The sequence below is a fragment of the Bos javanicus genome, chromosome 13 (genome assembly GCF_032452875.1).
Source record: "Bos javanicus breed banteng chromosome 13, ARS-OSU_banteng_1.0, whole genome shotgun sequence".
Lineage (NCBI taxonomy): Eukaryota > Metazoa > Chordata > Mammalia > Artiodactyla > Bovidae > Bos > Bos javanicus.
Window position 1 is genome coordinate 10,378,574 of NC_083880.1, and position 22,651 is coordinate 10,401,224.

The 22,651-nt window shown below is 41.1% G+C and overlaps 1 protein-coding gene across 2 annotated transcripts; it reads left to right on the plus strand.

Moving 5' to 3' along the window:
- Positions 1-6,379: 6,379 nt before the first annotated feature.
- SNRPB2 (small nuclear ribonucleoprotein polypeptide B2) lies at positions 6,380-19,880 on the plus strand. 2 transcript variants are annotated; one of them, XM_061435669.1, is made up of 7 exons: positions 6,380-6,481; positions 8,330-8,419; positions 8,802-8,974; positions 16,594-16,734; positions 17,337-17,387; positions 18,944-19,032; positions 19,515-19,880. In XM_061435669.1, exons 2-7 carry the CDS (start codon positions 8,356-8,358, stop codon positions 19,672-19,674), a joined length of 678 nt encoding a protein of 225 aa, XP_061291653.1. In that variant the 5' UTR covers positions 6,380-6,481; positions 8,330-8,355; the 3' UTR covers positions 19,675-19,880. The 2 variants fall into 2 exon arrangements, with proteins under 2 accessions (XP_061291653.1, XP_061291654.1); XM_061435670.1 differs by lacking the exon at positions 6,380-6,481 and adding an exon at positions 6,815-7,538.
- Positions 19,881-22,651: the final 2,771 nt, after the last annotated feature.

Consider the following 22,651-nt stretch of genomic DNA (forward strand, 5'->3'; position numbering starts at 1 on the left):
GTCTTTTAATTTCATGGCTACAGTCACCATCTGCAGTGATTATGGAGCCCAGAAAAATAAAGTCTGTCACTTTCCACTGTTTACCCATCTATTTGCCATGAAGTGATGGGACTGGATGCCATGATCTTAGTTTTCTGAGTGTTGAGTTTTAAGCCAGTTTTTTCACTGTCCTCTTTCACTTTCATCAAGAGGCTCTTTAGTTATTTGCTTTCTGCCATAAGGGTGGTGTCATCTGCATATATTAGGTTATTGATATTTCTCCCAGCAATCTTGATTCCAGCTTGTGCTTCCTCCAGCCCAGCGTTTCTCATGATGTACTCTGCATATAAATTAAATAAGCAGGGTGACAATATACAGCCTTGATGTACTCCTTTTCCTGTTTGGAACCAGTCTGTTGTTCCATGTCCAGTTCTAACTGTTGCTCCTTGACCTGCATACAGATTTCTCAGGAGGCAGCTCAGGTGGTCTGATATTCCCATCTCTTGAAGAATTTTCCAGTTTGTTGTGACCCGCACAGTCAAAGGCTTTGGCATACTCAATAAAGCAAAAGTAGATGCTTTTTTGGAACTCTCTTGCTTTTTTCGATGATCCAGCAGATGTTGGCAATTTGATCTCTGGTTCCTCTGCTTTTCCTAAATCAGCTTGAATATCTGGAAGTTCATGGTTCACATACAGTTGAAGCCTGGCTTGAAAAATTTTGAGCAGTAATTTGCCAGCGTGTGAGATGAGTGCAATTGTGAGGTAGTTTGAGCATTCTTTGGCAGTGCTTTTATTTGGGATTGGAATGAAAACTGACTTTTTCCAGTCCCGTGGCCACTGCTGAATTTTCCAGATTTGCTGGCATATTGAGAGCAGCACTTCAACAGCATCACCTTTTAGGATTTGAAATAGCTCAACTGGAATTCCATCACCTCCTCTAGCTTTGTTCATAGTGATGCTTCCTAAGGCCCACTTGACTTCATATTCCAGGACGTCTGGCTCTAGGTGAGTAATCATATCATCATGATTATCTGGGTCATGAAGATCTTTTTTGTACAGTTCTTCTGTGTAGTCTTGCCACTTCTTAATATCTTCTACTTCTGTTAGGTCCATATCATTCCTGTCCTTTATTGTGCTCATCTTTGCATGTAATATTCCCTTGGTATCTCTAATTTTCTTGAAGAGATCTCTAGTCTTTCCCATTCTATTGTTTTCTTCTAATTCTTTGCATTGATCACTGAGGAAGACTTTCTTATTTCTCCTTGATATTCTTTGGAACTCTGCATTCAAATGGGTATATCTTTCCTTTTCTCCTTTGCTTTTCACTTCTCTTCTATTCACAGCTATTTGTAAGACCTCCTCAGGCAACCATTTTGCCTTTTTGCATTTCTTTTTCTTGGGGATGGTCTTGATCCCTGCCTCCTGTACAATGTCATGAACTTCCATCCACAGTTCTTCAGGCACTCTGTCTATCAGATCTAATCCCTTGAATCTATTTCTCACTTCCACTGTATAATCATAAGGGATTTGATTTAGGTCATACCTGAATGATCTGGTGGTTTTCCCTACTTTCTTCAATTTAAGTCTGAATTTGGCAATAAGGAGCTCATGATCTGAGCCACAGTCAGCTCCTGGTCTTGTTTTTGCTGACTGTATAGAGCTTGTCCATCTTTGGCTGCAAAGAATATAATCAATCTGACTTCAGTGTTGACCATCTGGTGATGTCCATGTGTAGACTTCTAGTGGTGTTGGAAGAGGGTGTTTGCTATGACCAGTGCATTCTTTTGGCAAAACTCTGTTATCCTTTGCCCTACTTCATTCTGTACTCCAAGGCCAAATTTGCCTATTACATCAGGTAGCTCTTGACTTCCTACTTTTGTATTCCAGTCCCCTATAATGAGACAACATCTTTTTTGGGTGTTAGTTCTAGAAGGTCTTATAGTTCTTCATAGAACCATTCAACTTCAGCTTCTTCAGCATTTCTTGTTGGGGCATAGACTTGGATTACTGTGATATTTAATGGTTTGCCTTGGAAACAAACATATCATTCTGTCATTTTTGAGATTGCATCCAAATACTGCATTTTGGACTCTTACTGACTATAATGGCTACTCCATTTCTTCTAAGGGATTCTTGCCCACAATAGTAGATATAATGGCTGAAGATTCAGGCAAAGTACAGGGCTGAAGATCCAGGCAAAGTAGACTGTGTTTGTATTTTAAGGACATGATAAGCATTAACTTCAAAGTTTCTCCCAGTTATATTTTAATTTCTCAGGGTCTAAAAAAACTTTTTGTCAAGCTAGCTTTCCCTAACTGCATATGCCAAAAGAACCGATTTTTTTGAATTTCAAGAGTTTTATCTTAACCAACTTTCTTGAGAGTCTAAAGAATACTGCTGCCATACATTGTCCAAAAAAAATCATCTTTTTTGTAGTCATAATTTCATAGCTAAAATTTTTCTTAATTAATTGAACCTAAATGTCCTATTTTACATAAGGCAACAAGAGTACCAATCATACAAATGGAATATACACTCACAGACCAAACAACAGATCTGTCATAAACCCTCTCTGAGGGTTACTGGTATGGAGTCCCAAATGAACACTTGCCCAACACAGATGATCCTCAATGGTAGCCTGATGTCAGAGCCAATTGGCAAAATACCCAAATGACACTCAGTGCTCACAAACGGTGCTCAGCGGTAGACAGACATCAAAACCAATTGGCAAGAATGCCCAACTAGCACCTCATTCTCACAAATGGTCCTCAATAGCAGACAGACATCATTCAGAACCAATTGGCAGAAGTGCCCAAATAGCGGTCAGTGTTCACAAATGGTCCTCAACATCAGACACACACCAGAACCAACTGGCAAGAATTCTAAAATAGCACTGGCACTTACAAACACTTGTCAATGGCAGATAGACATTAGAACCAATTGGCAAGAATGCCCAAACATCTCTAGAACTCACAGATGGGAAGGGTGCCTGCGTGCACACCAGTGAACTTACCTGGTCTTGGAGCTCGTCAGCTCATCCCAAATGCAAAGTTCCATGTCACCAAGGAAAAGCATAAGTTGGCAGCCAGTGCTGAGGGGAGAAACAGGGAGGATCATTAAAACAAATGATTTTGGCAGCTGCTAGGAATGTCCCCCAAATTCCCTACTTGGGTTAGCTAGCCATAAGCAGCACCAGGCTCATACACTGTTATGACCACAGCACTCCTCTGGAAGACCCAGGACAGCCAGGTGAGGGCTAAGGAAAATAGGATCCGGTTCTGTTTCAATCAGAGGGTCCCCAACTTAAGATCATCCAACTTAACGATTTTTTTACTTTATGCAGATGTGAAAGTGACACACATTCAATAAAAACCAATGTTCAAATCTTGAATTTTGAGCTTTTCCTGTGCTAACAACATGCAGTAGCTACTGTCCTAATGCTGGGCAGCAAACCACAGCTCCCAGTTTAGAAGGAAGGAAGGGGCAGGGCACAACCATTAAAAGAATGATGTAGCCATCAAAGACATGACAAAAACTGGTTAGAAACTATGAGACCCAAGATGGTAGAAGATTCAACGTCTAGTAGACCTTGCTGTTATAAGTCATTTAGTCGTGTCCCACTCTTTGGAACCCCATGGGCTGTAGCCCACCAGGCTCCTCTGTCCATGGGATTCTCCAGGCAAGAACACTGGAGTGGATTGCCATTTCCTCCTCCAGGGGATTTTCCTGACCCAGGGATTGAACCCACATGTCTTACATCTCCTGCTTTAGGGTGGGTTCTTTACCACGGCACCACCTGGGAAGCCCCTACTAGACCCTGGGCCTCATTATATGCTCATTGTGATACATTAGCATATGCTAAATAATATTCCCACAGGCATTATGACAGCTCCAATGCAGACTAAAAAAGTGGGCAATACCCCAAGTCATAGAGACACCTCCTTCCCTAAAATAGTTGGATTATTCCTCCCACTTATTAGCCTATGAAATTATCTAGCCCATAAAAAACTAACTCCCCCCCCCCACAGCCCCACTCTCACCTACTGAGAAGGACTGTATTCTGCCTGTGGAATGTCTATCTTTTTCAATAAACCTGCTTTCGCTTTACAACCATGACTCTTGAAATCTTTCCTGCATGAAGCCAAGGATGCTAACTTGGTGGCCCCTCCCAGGGACTCCCTGGAGACCTGAGTTATGACCATCCTTCCATTTTCCACCAATACAGTCAGTCATGTGACCATGAGGGTGAACTACATTCTGTACCCAGACTGCTATTATGTTTTTCACTTTCAGTGTAGTATTCAACAAATTGCATGTGATGTTCAACACATTATTATAAAATTGGCTTTGTATGGATGATTTTTGCCCAACTATAAGTGGAGGTGATGGGATTCCAGCTGAGCTATTTCAAATCCTAAAAGATGCTGCTGCTGAAGTGCTGCACTCAATATGCCAGCAAATTTGGAAAACTCAGCAGTGGCCACAGGACTGGAAAGGGTCAGTTTTAATTCCAATCCCTAAGAAAGGTAATGCCAAAAAATGTTCAAACTATTGTACAATTACACTCATCTTACACACTAGCAAAGTAATGCTCAAAATTCTCCAAGCTAGGCTTCAACAGTACATGAACCAAAAACTTTCAGATGTTCAAGCTGGATTTAAAAAGGCAGAGGAACCAGAGGTCAAATTGCCAACATCCACTGGATCATAGAAAAAGCAAGAGAATTCCAGAAAAACATCTACTTCAGCTTCATTGACTACCTTCAAGCCTTTGACTATGTGGATCACAACAAACTGTGGAAAATTCTTGAAGAGATGGGAATATCAGAGCACCTGACCTGCCTCCTGAAAAATCCATATGCAGGTCAAGAAGCAACAGTTAGAACTGGACATGGAACAATGGACTGGTTCAAAATTGGGAAAGAAGTACATCCAGGCTGTATATTGTCACCCTGCTTATTTAACTTATATGCTGAGTACATCATACCAAATGCCAGGCTGGATAGAGCACAAGCTGGAATCAAGATTGCTGGGGGAAATATCAATAACCTCAGATATGCAGATGACACCACTCTTATGGACGAAAGCAAAGAACTAAAGAGCCTCATGATGAAAGTCAAAGAGGAGATTAAAAAAGCTGGCTTAAAACTCAACATTCAAAAAAATGAAGGTCTTGGAATCCAGTACCATCATTTCATGGCAAACTTTGGGGGAACAATGGAAACAGTGAGAGACTATTTTCTTGGGCTCTAAAATCACTGCCCATGGTGACGCTTGCTCCTTGGAAGAAAAGCTATGACCAACCTAGACAGGATATTAAAAAGCAGAGACATTACTTTGCCAACAAAGGTCCATCTAGTCAAATTATGTTTTTTCCAGTAGTCATGTATGGATGTGAGAGTTGGACCATAAAGAAGGCTGAGCACCAAAGAATTGATGCTTTTGAACTGTGTTGTTGGAGAAGACACTTGAGAGTCCCTTGGACTGCAAGGGGATCCAACCAGTCAATCTTAAAGCAGATCAATCCTGAATATCCATTGGAAGGACTGATGCTGAAGCTGAAGTTCTAATACGGTGGTCACCGGATGTGAAGTACTAACTCATTAGGAAAGACCCTGATGCTGGGAAAGATTGAAGGCAGGAGGAGAAGGGGACGACAGAGGATGAGATGGTTGGATGGCATTACCAACTCAATGGACATGAGTTTGAGCAAGCTCCAGGAGATGGCTGCAGGACAGGGAAGGCTGGCCTGCTGCAGCCCATGGGGTTGCAAAAAAGTCGGACATGACTGAACGACTGAACAACAAAAAGGCTAATGTGAGTGTTCTGAGCACATTTGTGATAGGTCTGGATTAAATGTGTGATGCTGGGTAGGTTAGGTGTTATTGCATGTGTTCTCATTTGCATCTTACAGTGCTTTCAACTTACAGATGTGTTTGTCGTATCCACTCGTGTCCAACTGTACCACCCCATGGAGTGCAGGCCACCACGCTCCTCTGTCCACGGGATTTCACAGGCAAGAATACAGGGGTTGGTTGCCATGCCCTCTCCTCCAGGGAATCTTCCCAACCCAGGGATCGAATCCAGGTCTCCCGCATTGCAGGCTGATTCTTTACCGTCTGAACCACTAGGGAAGCCCACAGATATGTTTATCAGGATGTTCTGTGTTGAACAGCGCTAACTCATGGTGACGGAACTGATCACCATCTGTCCTTATACTCTTATTGCGCTCCCCTAGAATTCGAGTTAAACCCACAGAATTCCCCCAAGCCTCTTTCCCTTTACCGTGTCCCCTTCACACCTGTTCTCCCCGTCCACCACGTGTGCGCATGCTCAGAGCGATTACTTACCGTGGGCTAGACCGACGGGCATCGATCCACTCTGGGCTCGGCTCTTGATTGATCAGCTTTCGATTGAGGCGCTTGATATCGTCATTTCCGGTGGCTGGTTCCGCTTCCGGCTTCTGGCTTGTGATTGTTACGGGACGTGGTGGACCTGTTTGGTGAGTTGGAGGGGTTTTTTTTCTTCGCTCTCTCCTCTCTTCTGGCTGCGGGTTGCGGCTTAGCCAAACGTTCCCCTGCGGGAGCCGAGAATAACCGGTCCGCAACGCTGGGGCCGGAATGTATGCATCCGAGGGTTCGTGGTGGGTCGCCGAGGAAGGCCTGGAAACCGACGCTCGGGTCTGGCGAGGCCCCTGGACTTCAGAGCTTGTCTTAGGCGGGACAGTTCGGGGCCGGGCATGGCGTGGCCGCTTCCTGGGGCTTCGGGCGGAGCTCGTGGGCGGATGTTGCTGCGTCTGGAGAGGCGACACCCTCGCGCGTGAAGTTATGGATAACTTTTGCGGATGCGAGGCGTTTACAGCGCGCCGTGCGTTCTCAGGGGCCTCCCAGAGGCTCCCCTTTTGAATCCGGAAGGCGACTCCCGGCGCCCCTGCTCAGTTTGATCCCTGTCACTTCCTTCTCTTCATCGTCTTCGAGTCACAGGTCCACCAAGTTTCAGTTTAGGGTCTCAAACCTCTGAGAAGCGTTACCTTTCACCTATTAACCCGCACAAGGACAGTCCTCGTCTTTAGGCGTTTTGCTTGTCAGACATCCTATGCTGTGCACGTACTATGAGTGTAAATGTTCGTGAGATGCAGCGATATGTGGGTTACCAAGGGAATAAAGCAAGGTCCCAATTCGCGACTAAAACGGTGGGAAAAATGAAATAGTGTGGTGGGTGTGAAATAAAAGTGCAAGAGACAGAAAACAAGGGTTGAATTTTCAGGCCTCCTGCGTATCACCTATGTAACCGTGGGCAAGAACTTGCATTAACTTCTTGTTTCGTCGCTAAATCGTGTTCGACTCTTTGTGACCCCATGGACTGTATTCTGCCAGCCTTCTCTATCCGTGGCATTTCCCAGGCAAGAATACTGGAGTGGGTTCCCATTTCCTTCTTCAGGGGATCTTCGTGACCCATGGTTCGGGCCCACGTCTCCTGCGTTGACAGGCCAATGCTTTACCACTAAGCCACCTGGGAATCCCTGCTTTATTCTGTGATAGACAGCAGTGACAGCTGTTGTAAGTGCTTACTGCTCATTCTAAAAGCTGCAAAGAATTTTATCTCATTTAGTCTTCTGAGCTCTATTGGGCAAATTACCATCCCCATTTTACAGATATGAACCTGTGAAACTAAGGAACTTGCCATCAGTCAAGCAGCTAGTAAGAAGCATAGAAAGATTTGGATTCAGATCCACTGGCACTAGCATCTGAGTTTGTAACCATCACGCGGTACTATACCAGCGTTTCAAGTCGGTTCCATTTGACTTTGGAGTCAGGACTGTTAGTGATGGTGTATATGAATTAAGTAATACTATGGAAGTGCTTTATGAGAGTACTCATGAAAGGATTCTTGGCAAACTTCATTAATGTTCTGTATCTTGTGATTTTTACTGGATGCGCATTTGTTAGCTTGTTTTTTCATTTTTCACCAAATCTATTCAATTTTTAAATATTGTTTAAAAAGGAAAGTTGTTTCATTACGCAGATGGAAAAAACAGTCTCACTTGTCATAAAAGAAATAGGTTATAAAAATAAAAGTATAGAATAAGGGAATATTATTAAAAATTGACTAGATATGGTGCGCCACCGAGTTTTTGGCCTGAGAACTGTTCTTTTCTTTAAAAAGGAGGGCTAGCAAGTTTTGGAGAGGTTTTAAAGACTACCGCCAAACTGGTATTTTCAGTTTTCAGACTGACATTTGGGGCTGAAAGAATTGAAAAGTCAGTCCCTTTGTTCTGTGTCCTTAATGCCACCCTATGACGTGAACGAATCCTCCCTATTTAGTAACAGAATATTTATTGTCTCTTTAGGCTGTTGGAACAGTTTAACCCAAAACATGGATATCAGACCAAATCATACAATTTATATCAACAATATGAATGACAAAATTAAAAAGGAAGGTAAGTGTTTTTGTTTTTTTTTTAAAAAACTAGTGTGTTTATTTACTACCATCTTAAAAATTATACAGCTTCAAAAGTTCTCATCTAGTCATCTTTCTCACTGCCTGAAATAATGGTTTATCCCTTACTGTGTAAAGACTTTAAGGCTTTTTAAAGATTAAAAATAAGTAGGGGCTGAAGATGTGTTGAATCTGTTTTCACTCAGATGAAATTGTTTCAGAAACTTTCAAAATTAAACAGCCATTGGGAATAGTATGTTATTAAAATATGTAACTTTGTATAAATAAATAAGCGGAGTGCACTCAATGCAGTGTCATTTAAAGAAGAATTTCAGTCATAGTTTCATCCACAAATGACTTGTTTCCCCTCTAATTTTGTGCAGAATTGAAGAGATCCCTGTATGCCCTATTTTCTCAGTTTGGCCACGTGGTAGATATCGTTGCTTTGAAGACCATGAAGATGAGGGGACAAGCCTTTGTTATATTTAAGGAATTGGGCTCATCTACAAATGCCTTGAGACAGTTACAAGGATTTCCATTTTATGGCAAACCAATGGTAAATCAATCTTCTTTAGGCTTTAATCGCTATTAATGGTGTGGTAGATTTGTAAATATACCCTTGACAGTGTGGCTGTTGCTTTCTGCCTTCTGTGTAGTGGGTTGGGGTTTATTTATGTATTTATTTTTATAGAAACACATTAGTAGTAGAGTTTATAACATTCACTTCTTGAGTTACGATAGTTCAGATGGGCAAAACCAAAATACACGGAGATGTAGAATATTTTAAGAACAATGGCAGTATAGACAATACTGTCATCTCAAAAGAACTAAGAACTAGAAATTAATTACTCAGTTCAGTTCAGTCACTCAGCCGTGTCCGACTCTTTGCGACCCCATGAATCGCAGCACACCAGGCCTCCCTGTCCATCACCAATTCCCGGAGTTCATCCAGACTCAAATCCATCGAGTCAGTGATGCCATCCAGCCATCTCATCCTCTGTCGTCCCCTTCTCCTCCTGCCCCCAATCCCTCCCAGCATCAGAGACTTTTCCAATGAGTCAACTCTTCGCATGAGGTGGCCAAAGTACTGGAGTTTCAGCTTTAGCATCATTCCTTCCAAAGAAATCCCAGGGCTGATCTCCTTCAGAATGGACTGGTTGGATCCCCTTGCAGTCCAAGGGACTCTCAAGAGTCTTCTCCAACACCACGGTTCAAAAGCATCAATTCTTTGGCGCTCAGCCTTCTTCACAGTCCAACTCTCACATCCACACATGACCACAGGAAAAACCATAGCCTTGACTAGACGAACCTTTGTTGGCAAAGTAATGTCTCTGCTTTTGAATATGCTATTAGGGTTGGACATAACTTTCCTTCCAATGAGTAAGCGTCTTTTAATTTCACGGCTGCAGTGACCATCTGCAGTGATTTTGGAGCCCAAAAAAATAAAGTCTGACACTGTTTCCACTGTTTCCCCATCTGTTTCCCATGAAGTGATGGGACCGGATGCCATGATCTTCGTTTTCTGAATGTTGAGCTTTAAGCCAACTTTTTCGCTCTCCACTTTCACCTTCATCAAGAGGCTTTTTAGTTCTTCTTCACTTTCTGCCATAAGGGTGGTGTCATCTGCATATCTGAGGTTATTGATATTTCTCCCGGCAATCTTGATTCCAGCTTATGCTTCTTCCAGTCCAGCGTTTCTCATGATGTACTCTGCATGTAAGTTAAATAAGCAGGGTGACAATATACAGAACAACAACCAGTCTATTGTTCCATGTCCAGTTCTAACTGTTGCTTCTTGACCTGCATACAGATTTCTCAAGAGGCAGGTCAGGTGGTCTGGTATTCCCATCTCTTTCAGAATTTTCCACAGTTTATTGTGGTCCACACAGTCAAAGGCTTTGGCATAGTCAATAAATCAGAAATAGATGTTTTTCTGGAACTCTTTTGCTTTTTCCATGATCCAGTGGATGTTGGCAATTTGATCTCTGGTTCCTCTGCCTTTTCTAAAACCAGCTTGAACATCTGGAAGTTCATGGTTCACATATTGCTGAAGCCTGCCTTGGAGAATTTAGAGCAATACTTTACTAGTGTATGAGATGAGTGCAATTGTGCAGTAGTTTGAGCGTTCTTTGGCATTGCCTTTCTTTGGGATTGGAATGAAAACTGACCTTTTCCAATCCTGTGGCCACTGCTGAGTTTTCCAAATTTGCTGGCATATTGAGTGCAGCGCTTTCACAGCATCATCTTTCAGGATTTGAAATAGCTTCACTGGAATTCCATCACCTCCACTAGCTGTGTTCATAGTGATGCTTTCTAAGGCCCACTTGACTTCACATTCCAGGATGTCTGGCTCTAGGTCAGTGATCACACCATCCTGTGATTAATTAACTCAGAAGATTAAAAAGAAACCTCTGTTTGTAAACTTGTAAAACAACACAAAACAAAAATGGTGAGTCAAAGAGGAAATCCAGTCCAAAGTTTCAAAAAATACTATAGTGAAATACTGTACTTTAGAAGCTATGCAGTCAAAGCACTGATCTAAGGACAGTTTTAAACTCAGGAATGACCTGAGATTTCACATTTAGCTGTTGGGTCAAAGTTGAATTGTGAGAAGGAAAGTAAGGAACTCAGGAGGCATTGGTATAAGTCAGAGATAGTAGAGGATTGGATCAGGCTGGAGACAGAGTATATAATTCAGAGGTCTCTTGGTGTTTGAATGGGTACATTCTACATTGGGTATGGATTTTAGTGCTTTTCTTCTGGAACTGGAGTGCGATGGGAAGGGGTTTTGGGGGAAGAGCCAAGGCCGAGAGTTTCAGGGTCCCATGTTCTCATTCTGGTTCTGCCATTAACTGGCTTTTGGTGCATGTTCCATTTCACCACCTGTTAAAAAAAAAAAAAAAAGAATAAGCAGACTGAATATTTTTCGGCCAAATTTACAGGCAAGCAAAAACTCTTTTATAAAGGACCAGATAACATAAGCTTTGTGGACTACATAGATTTTGTATTGCACATTCTTGGGTTTGTATGTGGTTTTTTAAATAATCCTTTAAAAATTGTAAAAAGAAAGAAAAAAGTTCTTAACTCATAGGCCATACAAAAACGGGCCATGGGCTGGATTTGGCCCATAATCTGTAGTGCAGATCACCACTGTGATCTCTTTTTACAAATTAAAAATCAGGCACAGAAATCTTACGTTACTATAACCAGTGGCATCGTCAGGACTTGAAAGCTAATCTGCTGACATCCAATATTGGGATCCCCCCCCCCCCCCCAATTAGGATAGGCATCTGATCTGTAAAGGGCCAGATAGTAAATATTTTAGGCTGTGTGAGCCAGATGATCTCTTTTGCAGCTCCTTAAACTGCCTTTATAGTTGGAGAAGCAGCCACAGAACATGTGCACATGGAAGGGTGTGTCTGTGTTCTAAGAAGACCTAACGCACAATACCAGGCAGTGTTGGCATAGTCAGCACTCCAGGGACCTCGGTACTGCACTGTTTAATTCAGGACTGAGCCCTTTTTGTCTGTTAAACTGCTGCGCATTTTCTGCCCATCCTCTATCCAACTCTCCTTTTCCCCTCATTTCCCACATGACTGTTTCCCACCATCGTATGTTTGGAAAGTCGTATTCCAGAAGAACTGAGAAGGGGTAGTACCTACCTACCCCAACTTACAGTAAATTGGCATTTCCTGAAACCAGTTTATCTTTCTCAGTAGCATGAAGAATTAGCATAATTTAGATCTCAGCTGGTAGTAGCATAAGACTGGGTTTTAGTTTAAATCTGAAATTATGTTAGTATGAAGAAGCCATTTATTCCATAAAGGGTTTTAGGACTGTTTGTTAAGTTGGGATGACACGTTTGCATATGCCTGGGATTGAAGTCCAGGAAAGCTGGAAATTGTTTGCTGCATTTGGCACTGGCTTCACCCTGCCAGCTAGTTACTGAAAATCAAAGGGACAAGCCCATTAGACTGATCTCATATTGGAGGTATTTTAGGTCTCCTCTCTGGCTTCAGGAAAGTAGGAGGTACTGCCAGATCTCTAGCATCCTAGAAGAGGGAAAGAATGTTCCTTGAGCTATCTTGTTTATATTTACTTAAGTGGTTTCAGTTGCTCTTCTGTTTTAACGCCAACATACCAGATCAGAAATGAACAAAATTGTCTATGACTTGGAACTCAGAACAAAATTATTCTGTGTGATTCAAGTACAGTTGGTTCTTTAATTCCAAAAATACCTCAGTAAAGTGAAACCATCTTCCGAAGGGTGTCTGTCATGAAACCTCTGGTATAAATGTAAATCTTGCGCTTTCTCTAAGCTGTGGGTGAATTTTTATCCCTCATCAGTATTTAGTCTACTATTTTTCAACACTGGCACTTTTGACATTTTGAACTGAATAACTTTTTTTTATTGTTTGGGCTTTGTGGTTCATCGGAGAGTGTTTAACAGCGTCTCTGGCCTCTGCCCACTAAGCGTGACAAGGCAGTGTCTCCAGTCAGCAGTGCCAGCTGTGTCCTGGTGGGCAGATTCTCCTCAAGTTGAGAACTGCTGCTCTAGACCAGCCAGCTAAGAGCAAGGGCTGTGGTAAGAGATTTTCACAGGCCATAGGGACAAGTACAAGATCACCCAAGATCTTCTCAGGTCAGGAAGAAGGATGAGGACACAGGGGAGTTGGGAGAGAATCCCTGGACCAAGTCAGAGTTAGCCCAGATCTGCTCCTTTTGGTTAGATGATGATGTGCAAGAATAACAGTGGCTGGCAGGGTTAAGTCCACTTGGAGGAAGTCCTGCAATCAGAGGGAGCCTAAGGGATGGAGTATGAAAAGGCAAAAAGGACACTGAAAGATGAACTCCCCAGGTTGGTAGGTGCTCAGTATACTACTGGAGATCAGTGGAAAACTAACTCCAGAAAGAGGAAAGAGACAGAGCCAAAGCAAAAACAGCACCCAGTTGTGGATATGACTGGTGGTGGAAGTAAAGTCTGATGCTGTAAAGAGCAATATTGCATAGGAACCTGGAATGTTAGGTCCATGAATCAAGGCAAATTGGAAGTGGTCAAACAGGAGATGGCAAGAGTGAACGTCAATATTTTAGGAATCAGCAAACTAACATGGACTGGAGTGGGTGAATTTAACTCAGATGACCATTGTAATGCCCTGACCAGTAATGCTGAAGAAGCTGAAGTTGAATGGTTCTGTGAAGACCTACAAGACCTTCTAGAACTAACACCCCCAAAAGATGTCCTTTTCATTATAGGGGATTGGAATGCAAAAGTAGGAAGTCAAGGAACACCTGGAGTAACAGGCAAATTTGGCCTTGGAGTACAGAATGAAGCAGGGCAAAGGCTAATAGAGTTTTGCCAAGAGAATGCACTGGTCATAGTAAACACCCTCTTCCAACAACATAAGAGAAGACTCTACACATGGACATCACCAGATGGTCAACACTGAAATCAGATTGATTATATTGTTTGCAGCCAAAGATGGAGAGGCTCTATACAGTCAGCAAAAACAAGACCGGGAGCTGACTGTGGCTCAGATCATGAACTTCTTATTGCCAAATTCAGACTTCAATTGAAGAAAGTACAGAAAACCACCAGATCATTCAGGTATGACTTAAATCAAATCCCTTATGATTATACAGTGGAAGTGAGAAATAGATTCAAGGGATTAGATCTGATAGAGTGCCTGAAGAACTGTGGACGGAGGTTCATGACATTGTACAGGAGACAGGGATCCAGACCATTCCCAAGAAAAGGAAATGCAAAAAAGCAAAATGGTTGAGGAGGCCTCACAAATAGCTGTGAAAGGCAGAGGAGAAAAGGAAAGATACACGCATTTGAATGCAGAGTTTCAAAGAATAGCAAGGAGAGATAAGAAAGCCTTCCTCAGTGATCAGTGCAAAGAAATGGAAAACAATAGAATGGGAAAGACTAGAGATCTCTTCAAGAAAATTAGCCATACCAAGGGAACATTTCATACAAAGTTGGGCACAATAAAGGACAAATGGTATGGACCTAACAGAAGCAGAAGTTACTAAGAAGAGGTAGCAAGACTACACAGAAGATGATCTTTTGGATCATCAAAAAAGCCAGAGTTCCAGAAAAACATCTACTTTTGCTTTATTGACTACGCCAAAGCCTTTGTGTGGATCACAGTAAACTGTGGAAAAGTCTTAAAGAGATGGGAATACCAGACCTCCTGACCTGCCTTTTGAGAAATCTGTATGCAGGTCAGGACTTAACAGTTAAAACTGGACGTGGAAAAACAGACTGGTTCCAAATAGGGAAGGGGGTACGTCAAGGCTGTATATTGTCACCCTGCTTATTTAACTTCTATGCAGAGTACATCATGAGAAATGCTGGGCTGGAAGAAGTGCAAGCTGGAATCAAGATTGCTGGGAGAAATATCAATAACCTCAGATATGCAGATGACACCACCCTTATGGCAGAAAGTGAAGAAGAACTAAAGAACCTCTTGATGAAGATGAAAGAGGAGAGTGAAAAAGCTAGCTTAAAACTCAACATTGAAAAAGCTAAGATTATGGCATCTGGTGCCATCACTTCATGGCAAATAGATGGGGAAACAGTGGAAACAGTGACAGACTTTATTTTTGGGGGCACCGAAATCACTGCAGATGGTGACTGCAGCCATGAAATTAAAAGACACTTACTCCTTGGAAGAAAAGTTATGACCAACCTAGATAGCATATAAAAAGTAGAGACATTACTTTGTCAACAGAGGTCCATTTAGTCAAGGCTGTGGTTTTTCCAGTGGTCATGTATGGATGTGAGAGTTGGACTGTGAAGAAAGTGCTGAAGAATTGATGCTTTTGAACTGTGATGTTGGAGAAGACTCTTGAGAGTCCCTTGGACTGCAAGGAGATCCAACCAGTCCATCCTAAAGGAGATGAATCCTGCGTGTTCATTGGAAGGACTGATGCTGAAGGTGAAACTCCAATACTTTGGCCACCTCATGCGAGGAACTGGCTCACTGGAAAAGACTCTGATGCTGGGAGGGATTGGGAGCAGGAGGAGAAGGGGATGACAGAGGATGAGATGGCTAAATGGCATCACCAACTCGATGAACGTGAATTTGAATGAACTCCAGGAGTTGGTAATGGACAGGGAGGCCTGGCGTGCTGCGGTCCATGCAGTCGCAAAGAATTAGACACGACTGAGCGACTGAACTGACTGAAGGGATGGAGATGTTGTGAGAGGCTTGCTCTCCTCTTGTTTACCCCATATAGTCATCTCTAGTTAACATAAAGGAAAGAGCTGCTCTTGGTTTTAACAAATTCTTTGTTTTCAAACCTTCATTATTTTTTAAAATTGGTTTCTAGTGGAGTATATTTGCTCTGCAATGTTGTGTTAGTTTCTACTATACAGCACAGTGAGTCAGCCCTATGTATACACACATCCCCTCTTTTTGGATTTCCCTCCCATTTTAGGTCACAGAGTACTGAGTAGAGTTCCCTGAGCTGTACATTAGCAAACCTGCATATTGTAAAATGTCACTTTTTCTCTTCATACTGAGATCAAATTCTTGCCATAGAAGACAACTATAGAGAGGAATTGGTAGAACTGGTGTTTCAGTATGATCAGAGAGGTAGTTTCAGCTTTCTGGACCCCAGGAAAGAAAAGTTTTACACTGCCTGTGGCATATTATTCATGCAGGTGGCCTAGTTGCACAGCTGTGATGCCATCTTATTTCCTTTCAAAGCTTTTTAAATTTAAGTTGATGCCACTGTTTGTTATTTTGTTTAAAAGTAATATTCCAGATTCAAAGGAAAGTCATTCTCAGTCTTCAGTACTTTAACTTGAGAAGTAACAAACTCCATGCACATCTTGACCTGTCGAGTGTCCCTGTAAGGCATAGACAGCTTTCCAGTGCACTCCTCTCTGTCTTTTAATAGAGAGGATCAGTGGTGCAGATTTTTCAAAGTCCTGTTTCTCCCGTATGAAAATCTATTGTTCTTCTAATAAACACAGTTGAATCTAACTTTGTCTCAGTTGCAAATCAGGGCCACAATTTATTTTCTTTTGGCACTCAGCATACTTGACAGATTTCCTTCAGGAAAATTATATTTGTGTAATGAAATTTGAAATATTAATGACAAGTGTAAATAGCCTTCAGCATAATGAAAAGTAACTTTTTTTTAAAATAATTAAAACAGCGAATCCAGTATGCCAAAACAGATTCCGATATAATATCTAAAATGCGTGGCACTTTTGCTGATAAAGAAAAGAAAAAAGAAAAGAAAAAAGCCAAAACTGTGGAACAGACTGCAACAACTGTGAACAAAAAGCCTGGTCAGGTAAGATGGGCAAAAGTTCCTATTTCGTTGTATATCAGACAGTTTTATTTGAATTTGCATGATGTTTAACTCCATCATTATTCAAAATATGTTAATATCTATTGGCTTATTTTTCAAGTTCTGTGTATAAATAATACTATAGATTTTATCTTTAGAATTCCACTGAAATCAGCCTTCTTTGAACAGTTCATAAATTCAAAAATCTAATTTAAAAATTCCAGATAAAGGTGAAATTATCCAAAAACTAGTTACTTTCAGATTGAAAGTAATTAGAAATCAGTTTTAATAAGTATAATGCTTGGGTTTTTTTTTTCTAGTTGTTTTAAAAAAAAAAGGTGAGAAAGACTGGTTCTTGGTTTTTCTTCTATATATTTCTCCATAATTTTGAAACTTAGAGGTTGAGTTTTATGATACAGACCTTTCAAAAATATTTGACAAGATATAAATACATAAATGTTTGAGTCAGAGTTTTAAGATGTAAATTCTCAAAATGGAATAAAAAAATCTATGTTACTCTTATTTTTAGTGCAGTAATTTTAAACACTTGCTATTTTGTTAGAGGGATTGGAAGTTTTAACTGTTTCTTTCTCTTTTTCATTTAGGGAACACCAAATTCAGCTAATACCCAAGGAAATGCAACACCAAATCCTCAGGTAATATTTTTTCCCATGTGATACTTACTTTAAAATAAAATTACGAAACAATAGCAGTAATGTACAACAATCCTCATGTCTCCAAAAACTGAAAATGATTCCATATATAAGCCACAACAATGTGGAACCTCCTTCCTCAAAACATTTTATTTTTCTTTAGGAAGAAGAAAACAAAACCTGACTTTATTCCTTGCTTCCCACAATGATCAATGACAGGATTAAACAATATATTCTAAGTTCTATAAAGATAAGAAGCAGGATGGTTGTTTTCTTCACATGATGTAGCCCAGAGCTTTTCAGGCTTGTTGCTTGGAATCCATTCCCATTGGCTAAAGCACTAACCCGTCTTTTCTCAAAGAACAAAGTTGTTCTATAGTTACCTTTGTTCTTACTTCCTCAGTACATATATATTTAAGTCTCCTGATACAGATCTTTACCCTGTGACTCCACGGTACAGAATTCGCCTGCAGTGCAGGAGCAGCAGGAGACACGGGTTCAATCCCAGGATTGGGAAGATCCCCTGGAGGAGGAAATGGCCAACTGTTCCAGTATTCTTGCCTGGAGAATTCCATGGGCCGAGGACCCTGGCGGCTATAGTCCATGTGGTTGCAAAGAGTCAAACACAGCTGAAGCAACTTAGCACAATATAGATTTATCAGGAAACTCATCCTTACATCCAGGGAATTCCTTGCACCACTGAGGTTTCCTCCTCTGATTTTAAGTTACTTGCATTTTCTTGGATTATCTACTACTATGAAGTCTTTCAGCAACTATAGTCCAGCACATAATTCTCTAAGCCCTAAGTTCTTTACATTTCATCTTTTTTCTCCCATGAAATTTACTCTCATTTACTTGGGGAAAACATTAAAAATTACCAAATATAGGTTCTACATGGAATCTTTTTCTTTTTTAATTTATTTATTTTTGGCTACGTTGGGTCTTTGTTGCTCTGCACAAACTTTGTCTAGTTGTGAGTGGGGGCTCTTCTCTAGCTGCGGTGTGTGGGCTTCTCATTGCAGTGGCTTCTCTTGTTGCAGAGCATGGGCTCCGTAGTTGTAGCACTAAGTGGAAATCTTTTTTTTTTCCAAAATTTTCTCACACACCGGGAGGTAGTATGCAGTAGGATTGAGTATCTGCGGGTTAAGCAGCTGAGGACGGGTGACACCAATGCCATCTCTGGTTTTGTTAGGACCAGTTACATAATCCAGATGACAGAAGCCTCCTATTCCAGCTGCCTCCGGATGCTTAAAACTTAAATATTCTCTTAAATACTGTTAATTAAATACTTAATATTTAAATACTTAAAAACTGTTGATAAGATTTATAACCTTCCAAATATTTCCTTAGTGACTTGAATGTCAATCTTAATTACTGTTAGGTTTTGTTTACTTCTCTGGTGTCACTGTTTTTCACCTTCAGTGCTTGATGTGGTAAGATTTCATAAGCCTTAAACTGTGGAATGTAATTCTCTGAAGTATAGATTTAAATGTAAGAGCCAAAGTGGTTTATTATACTTTTAATACTTATAAGTTAACTTGGCCTTTTCTTTTTAATAGGTCCCTGATTACCCTCCAAACTATATTTTATTCCTTAATAATTTACCAGAAGAGACTAATGAGATGATGCTATCCATGCTGTTTAACCAGTAAGTATTTCGTAAACAAGTCTGTGTTCTGAGAGCCTCCTGACAGGACACATAGCACTTCCCTGGGTTGAATCCATTTGCATATCACACAGTAATTCCTACGGCTTCATTGGTTTGCTCCTGGATTAATCATGAATCGAAACCAGTATGCAGATTAAGCAAATGAGAAGCTAAATTACCTCTGATGTTTGAATTATTAATTCTAGTTGATAAGTAAAATAGGAGACAAAGCTTTGATGAAGTGACAGGAATAGAATTAGCTTACATGATTCCTGCAGTTCTTTTCATGGTATTAGTTATATTTCAGGCTCTTTCATCCCACTCAGGATTCTTGGTGGGATGTGATCGTTTTCCTGTACTTAGATCATGATGTTGCTTAACAAATTTAAATGCAGAATAGACATTTTGTATTTGATGTCATTTCTATATTTGCATATATAAAAATTGTTTACATATATAAGCATTGTTTTCGTTCGTTATAGGTTCCCTGGTTTCAAGGAAGTGCGTCTGGTACCTGGGAGGCATGACATCGCTTTTGTTGAATTTGAAAATGATGGACAGGCTGGAGCTGCTAGGGACGCCCTGCAGGGGTTTAAGATCACACCGTCCCATGCCATGAAGATCACCTATGCCAAAAAATAACATTTGGGATAGTTGTCTTTAAAGGACTCTGTTATTTATAGCTTTCGTTTTGATAACATTTGGTCAGTTCATTTTAATAGTTGGGAAAGTGGAAGTGTATGTGAGCTTTTTGTAAAGGATTTAAAAGATTACCTAGTCTCTGTTTAGCCTTAGTGAACTGTGAAGGCCTTAATTTTGTACAATAAAATTTTTATTTGTATCCCTTACCTAGTATTTCATTTATTGACCCACTGCCCTATCATCAAATGCTGGTGCTAGTCTAGGACACATCTTAAGGTATAAACTGTAATGGGATGCTTTTCTAGTGTTATCTCGGAGCAGCTAATGGTAGAGATACTTTAATAAAAGAATTAGGTCAAGCACTTGTTTAGATTTTCTGTGTTTTTTTTTATGCATATGAACTGCCATCCTGGAGCTCATTTTTGTGTGTTATTCATTCATGTATTTATTTGGCTGCACTGAGTCTTAGTTGCAGCATGTGGGACCTTTGGTTGTGGCATGTAGGATCTAGTTCCCTGAGAATGAATCGAATCTGGGCCCTGCTGCTTCGGGAGCACAGAGTATTAGCCTCTGCACCACTAGGGAAGTCCCTTTTTTACTAATACTTGTACTAATACTAATACTTTTACTTGTACTAATAGTAATGATGATCATCCTGCATATTAGAAGAAAACGAGACCTGGGCAGGATCTGAATTTCATCTTCAGAGTCAAATAAATGAGCCAGTAGTAGGCATTTCACAAATCTTTTCATTCATTTTTTACTTGAATAAAGACCATTTAAGAGTAACTATATTAAATGTTTTCTGGGAAAACAGAGAAAAAGGGAATATTGTCTTCAGACTTCACATCTTATACTCTTACCCTCTTGAGATAGGGTGTTTCCTAAGGAATACCTGCTCAGTTAATACCTCTTGATTGAATGACCTCCAAAGGAAAGATGTTTAATCTTTTTGAAGACTAGCAGTCTAACCCAATGGTTGCCAGTCGTAATCTTGCTGCCTCATTGTGCTGCTTAACACCAATTCTCGGGTATTTCCAAAGTTCATTTTCTGTAGTGTTTGATTTCTGCTTAAGGCTATCAGTTTAATCCCCTGCTAACAAAACCATGGGTGTCTTTAGAAGTAGACAATTTTGTATGTATAGCACATGGTAAAGTGACACTATTGATCACTCTTTGTGTTCCTGTTTTAATATTTTCTGAAACAAGACTTTTCCTTATCACTTAGATTTTTTTTATGTATTTGTGAAATATATATATGTTAAAACTGGAGCCTATTAAACAGAGTGAAGTAAGCCAGAAAGAAAAACACCAATACAGTATACTAACGCATATATATGGAATTTAGAAAGATGGTAACAATAACCCTGTATACGAGACAGCAAAAGAGATACCGATGTATAGAACAGTCTTTTGGACTCTGGGAGAGGGAGAGGGTGGGATGATTTGGGAGAATGGCATTGAAACATGTATAATATCATATATGAAACGAGTCGCCAGTCCAGGTTCGATGCATGATACTGGATGTTTGGGGCTGATGCACTGGGACGACCCAGAGGGATGGTACGGGGAGGGAGGAGGGAGGAGGGTTCAGGATGGGGAACACATGTATACCTGTGGCGGATTCATGTTGATATATGGGAAAACCAGTACAATATTGTAAAGTTAAAAAGAGACCATTTTTAGGCTTATGTAGGTTTTTACCATATGTATATGTAAGGAAAAAGCAAAATACTTTTTATTCCTTAAACTTCACCACTTGCAGAGTCTGACTGTTATGAATAACTTTAGTTGTCAAGTTCATGTATGTCCATAAAATATATTAACTGAGCCATTAGGAAAAAAGACCGCTCTTGTATGTTGACAGCAGTCCCAGTGGCTAGTACACTTTCTCACTGCTTGCTCTTGGTGACTGTACTTAGTCTCAGAACACAGACTGGCCCTGCTCTGAGTGGCTGTTGAAGGGGAAGTTGGCCACAGTGGTAGGTGTCGGAGGGAGGGAGAGGGTGGATGGAAAATGGGATTGTGTAGGCCATTTTAAGGGCATGCTTACACTCCGAATTGGGGAACTATTAGAGGATTTTGTAAACTGAGTTACTTACAGTGATAGCATTCACCCGTTTTAGTATTTGGTGAGTTTGGCAGTTGGACCAACCCAGATAGCATATTCAAAAGCAGAGACATTACTTTGCCAACAAAGTTTCGTCTAGTCAAGGCTGTGGTTTTTCCTGTGGTCATGTATGGATGTGAGAGTTGGACTGTGAAGAAGGCTGAGTGCCGAAGAATTGATGCTTTTGAACTGTGGTGTTGAAGACTCTTGAGAGTCCCTTGGACTGCAAGGAGATCCAACCAGTCCATTCTGAAGATCAGCCCTGGGATTTCTTTGGAAGGAATGATGCTGAAGCTGAAACTCCAGTACTTTGGCCACCTCATGCGAAGAGTTGACTCATTGGAAAAGACTCTGATGCTGGGAGGGATTGGGGGCAGGAGGAGAAGGGGACGACAGAGGATGAGATGGCTGGATGGCATCACTGACTCGATGGACGTGAGTCTCAGTGAACTCCGGGAGTTGGTGATGGACAGGGAGGCCTGGCGTGCTGCAATTCATGGGGTTGCAAAGAGTCGGACATGACTGAGCGACTGGACTGATCTGATCTGATACAGTTGTGTGAAGGTCATAAGATACAGAGGATTCCGTCACGCCTCAGAGAAAGGGCTCCCTTGTGTTCCTTTGCAGTGTCCCCATCCCAACCCTAGGCAGCCACCCATCTGCTTTCTATCGCTGCAACTGTGCCCTGTCTAGAATGCTCCTATTTAAATTTTTGGCCTCATTGGGCAGCATGTGGGATCCTAGTTGCCTTACCAAGGATTGAACCCCACCGCCTGCAGTGGAAGTGTGAAGTCTTAATCCTGAACCACCAGGGAAGTTCGTAGAATGCTTTTTTGTTGTTGTCATTATTGCTGTTTTTATTTTCAG

Excerpts from the sequence above, each read along its gene's own strand:
- SNRPB2 (XM_061435669.1), top strand. The coding sequence starts at position 8,356 with ATGGATATCAGACCAAATCATACAATTTATATCAACAATATGAATGAC. Across the intron at positions 8,420-8,801 it reads TGACAAAATTAAAAAGGAAG|AATTGAAGAGATCCCTGTAT; the intron begins GTAAGTGTTTTT and ends AATTTTGTGCAG. Across the intron at positions 19,033-19,514 it reads CTATCCATGCTGTTTAACCA|GTTCCCTGGTTTCAAGGAAG; the intron begins GTAAGTATTTCG and ends CGTTCGTTATAG.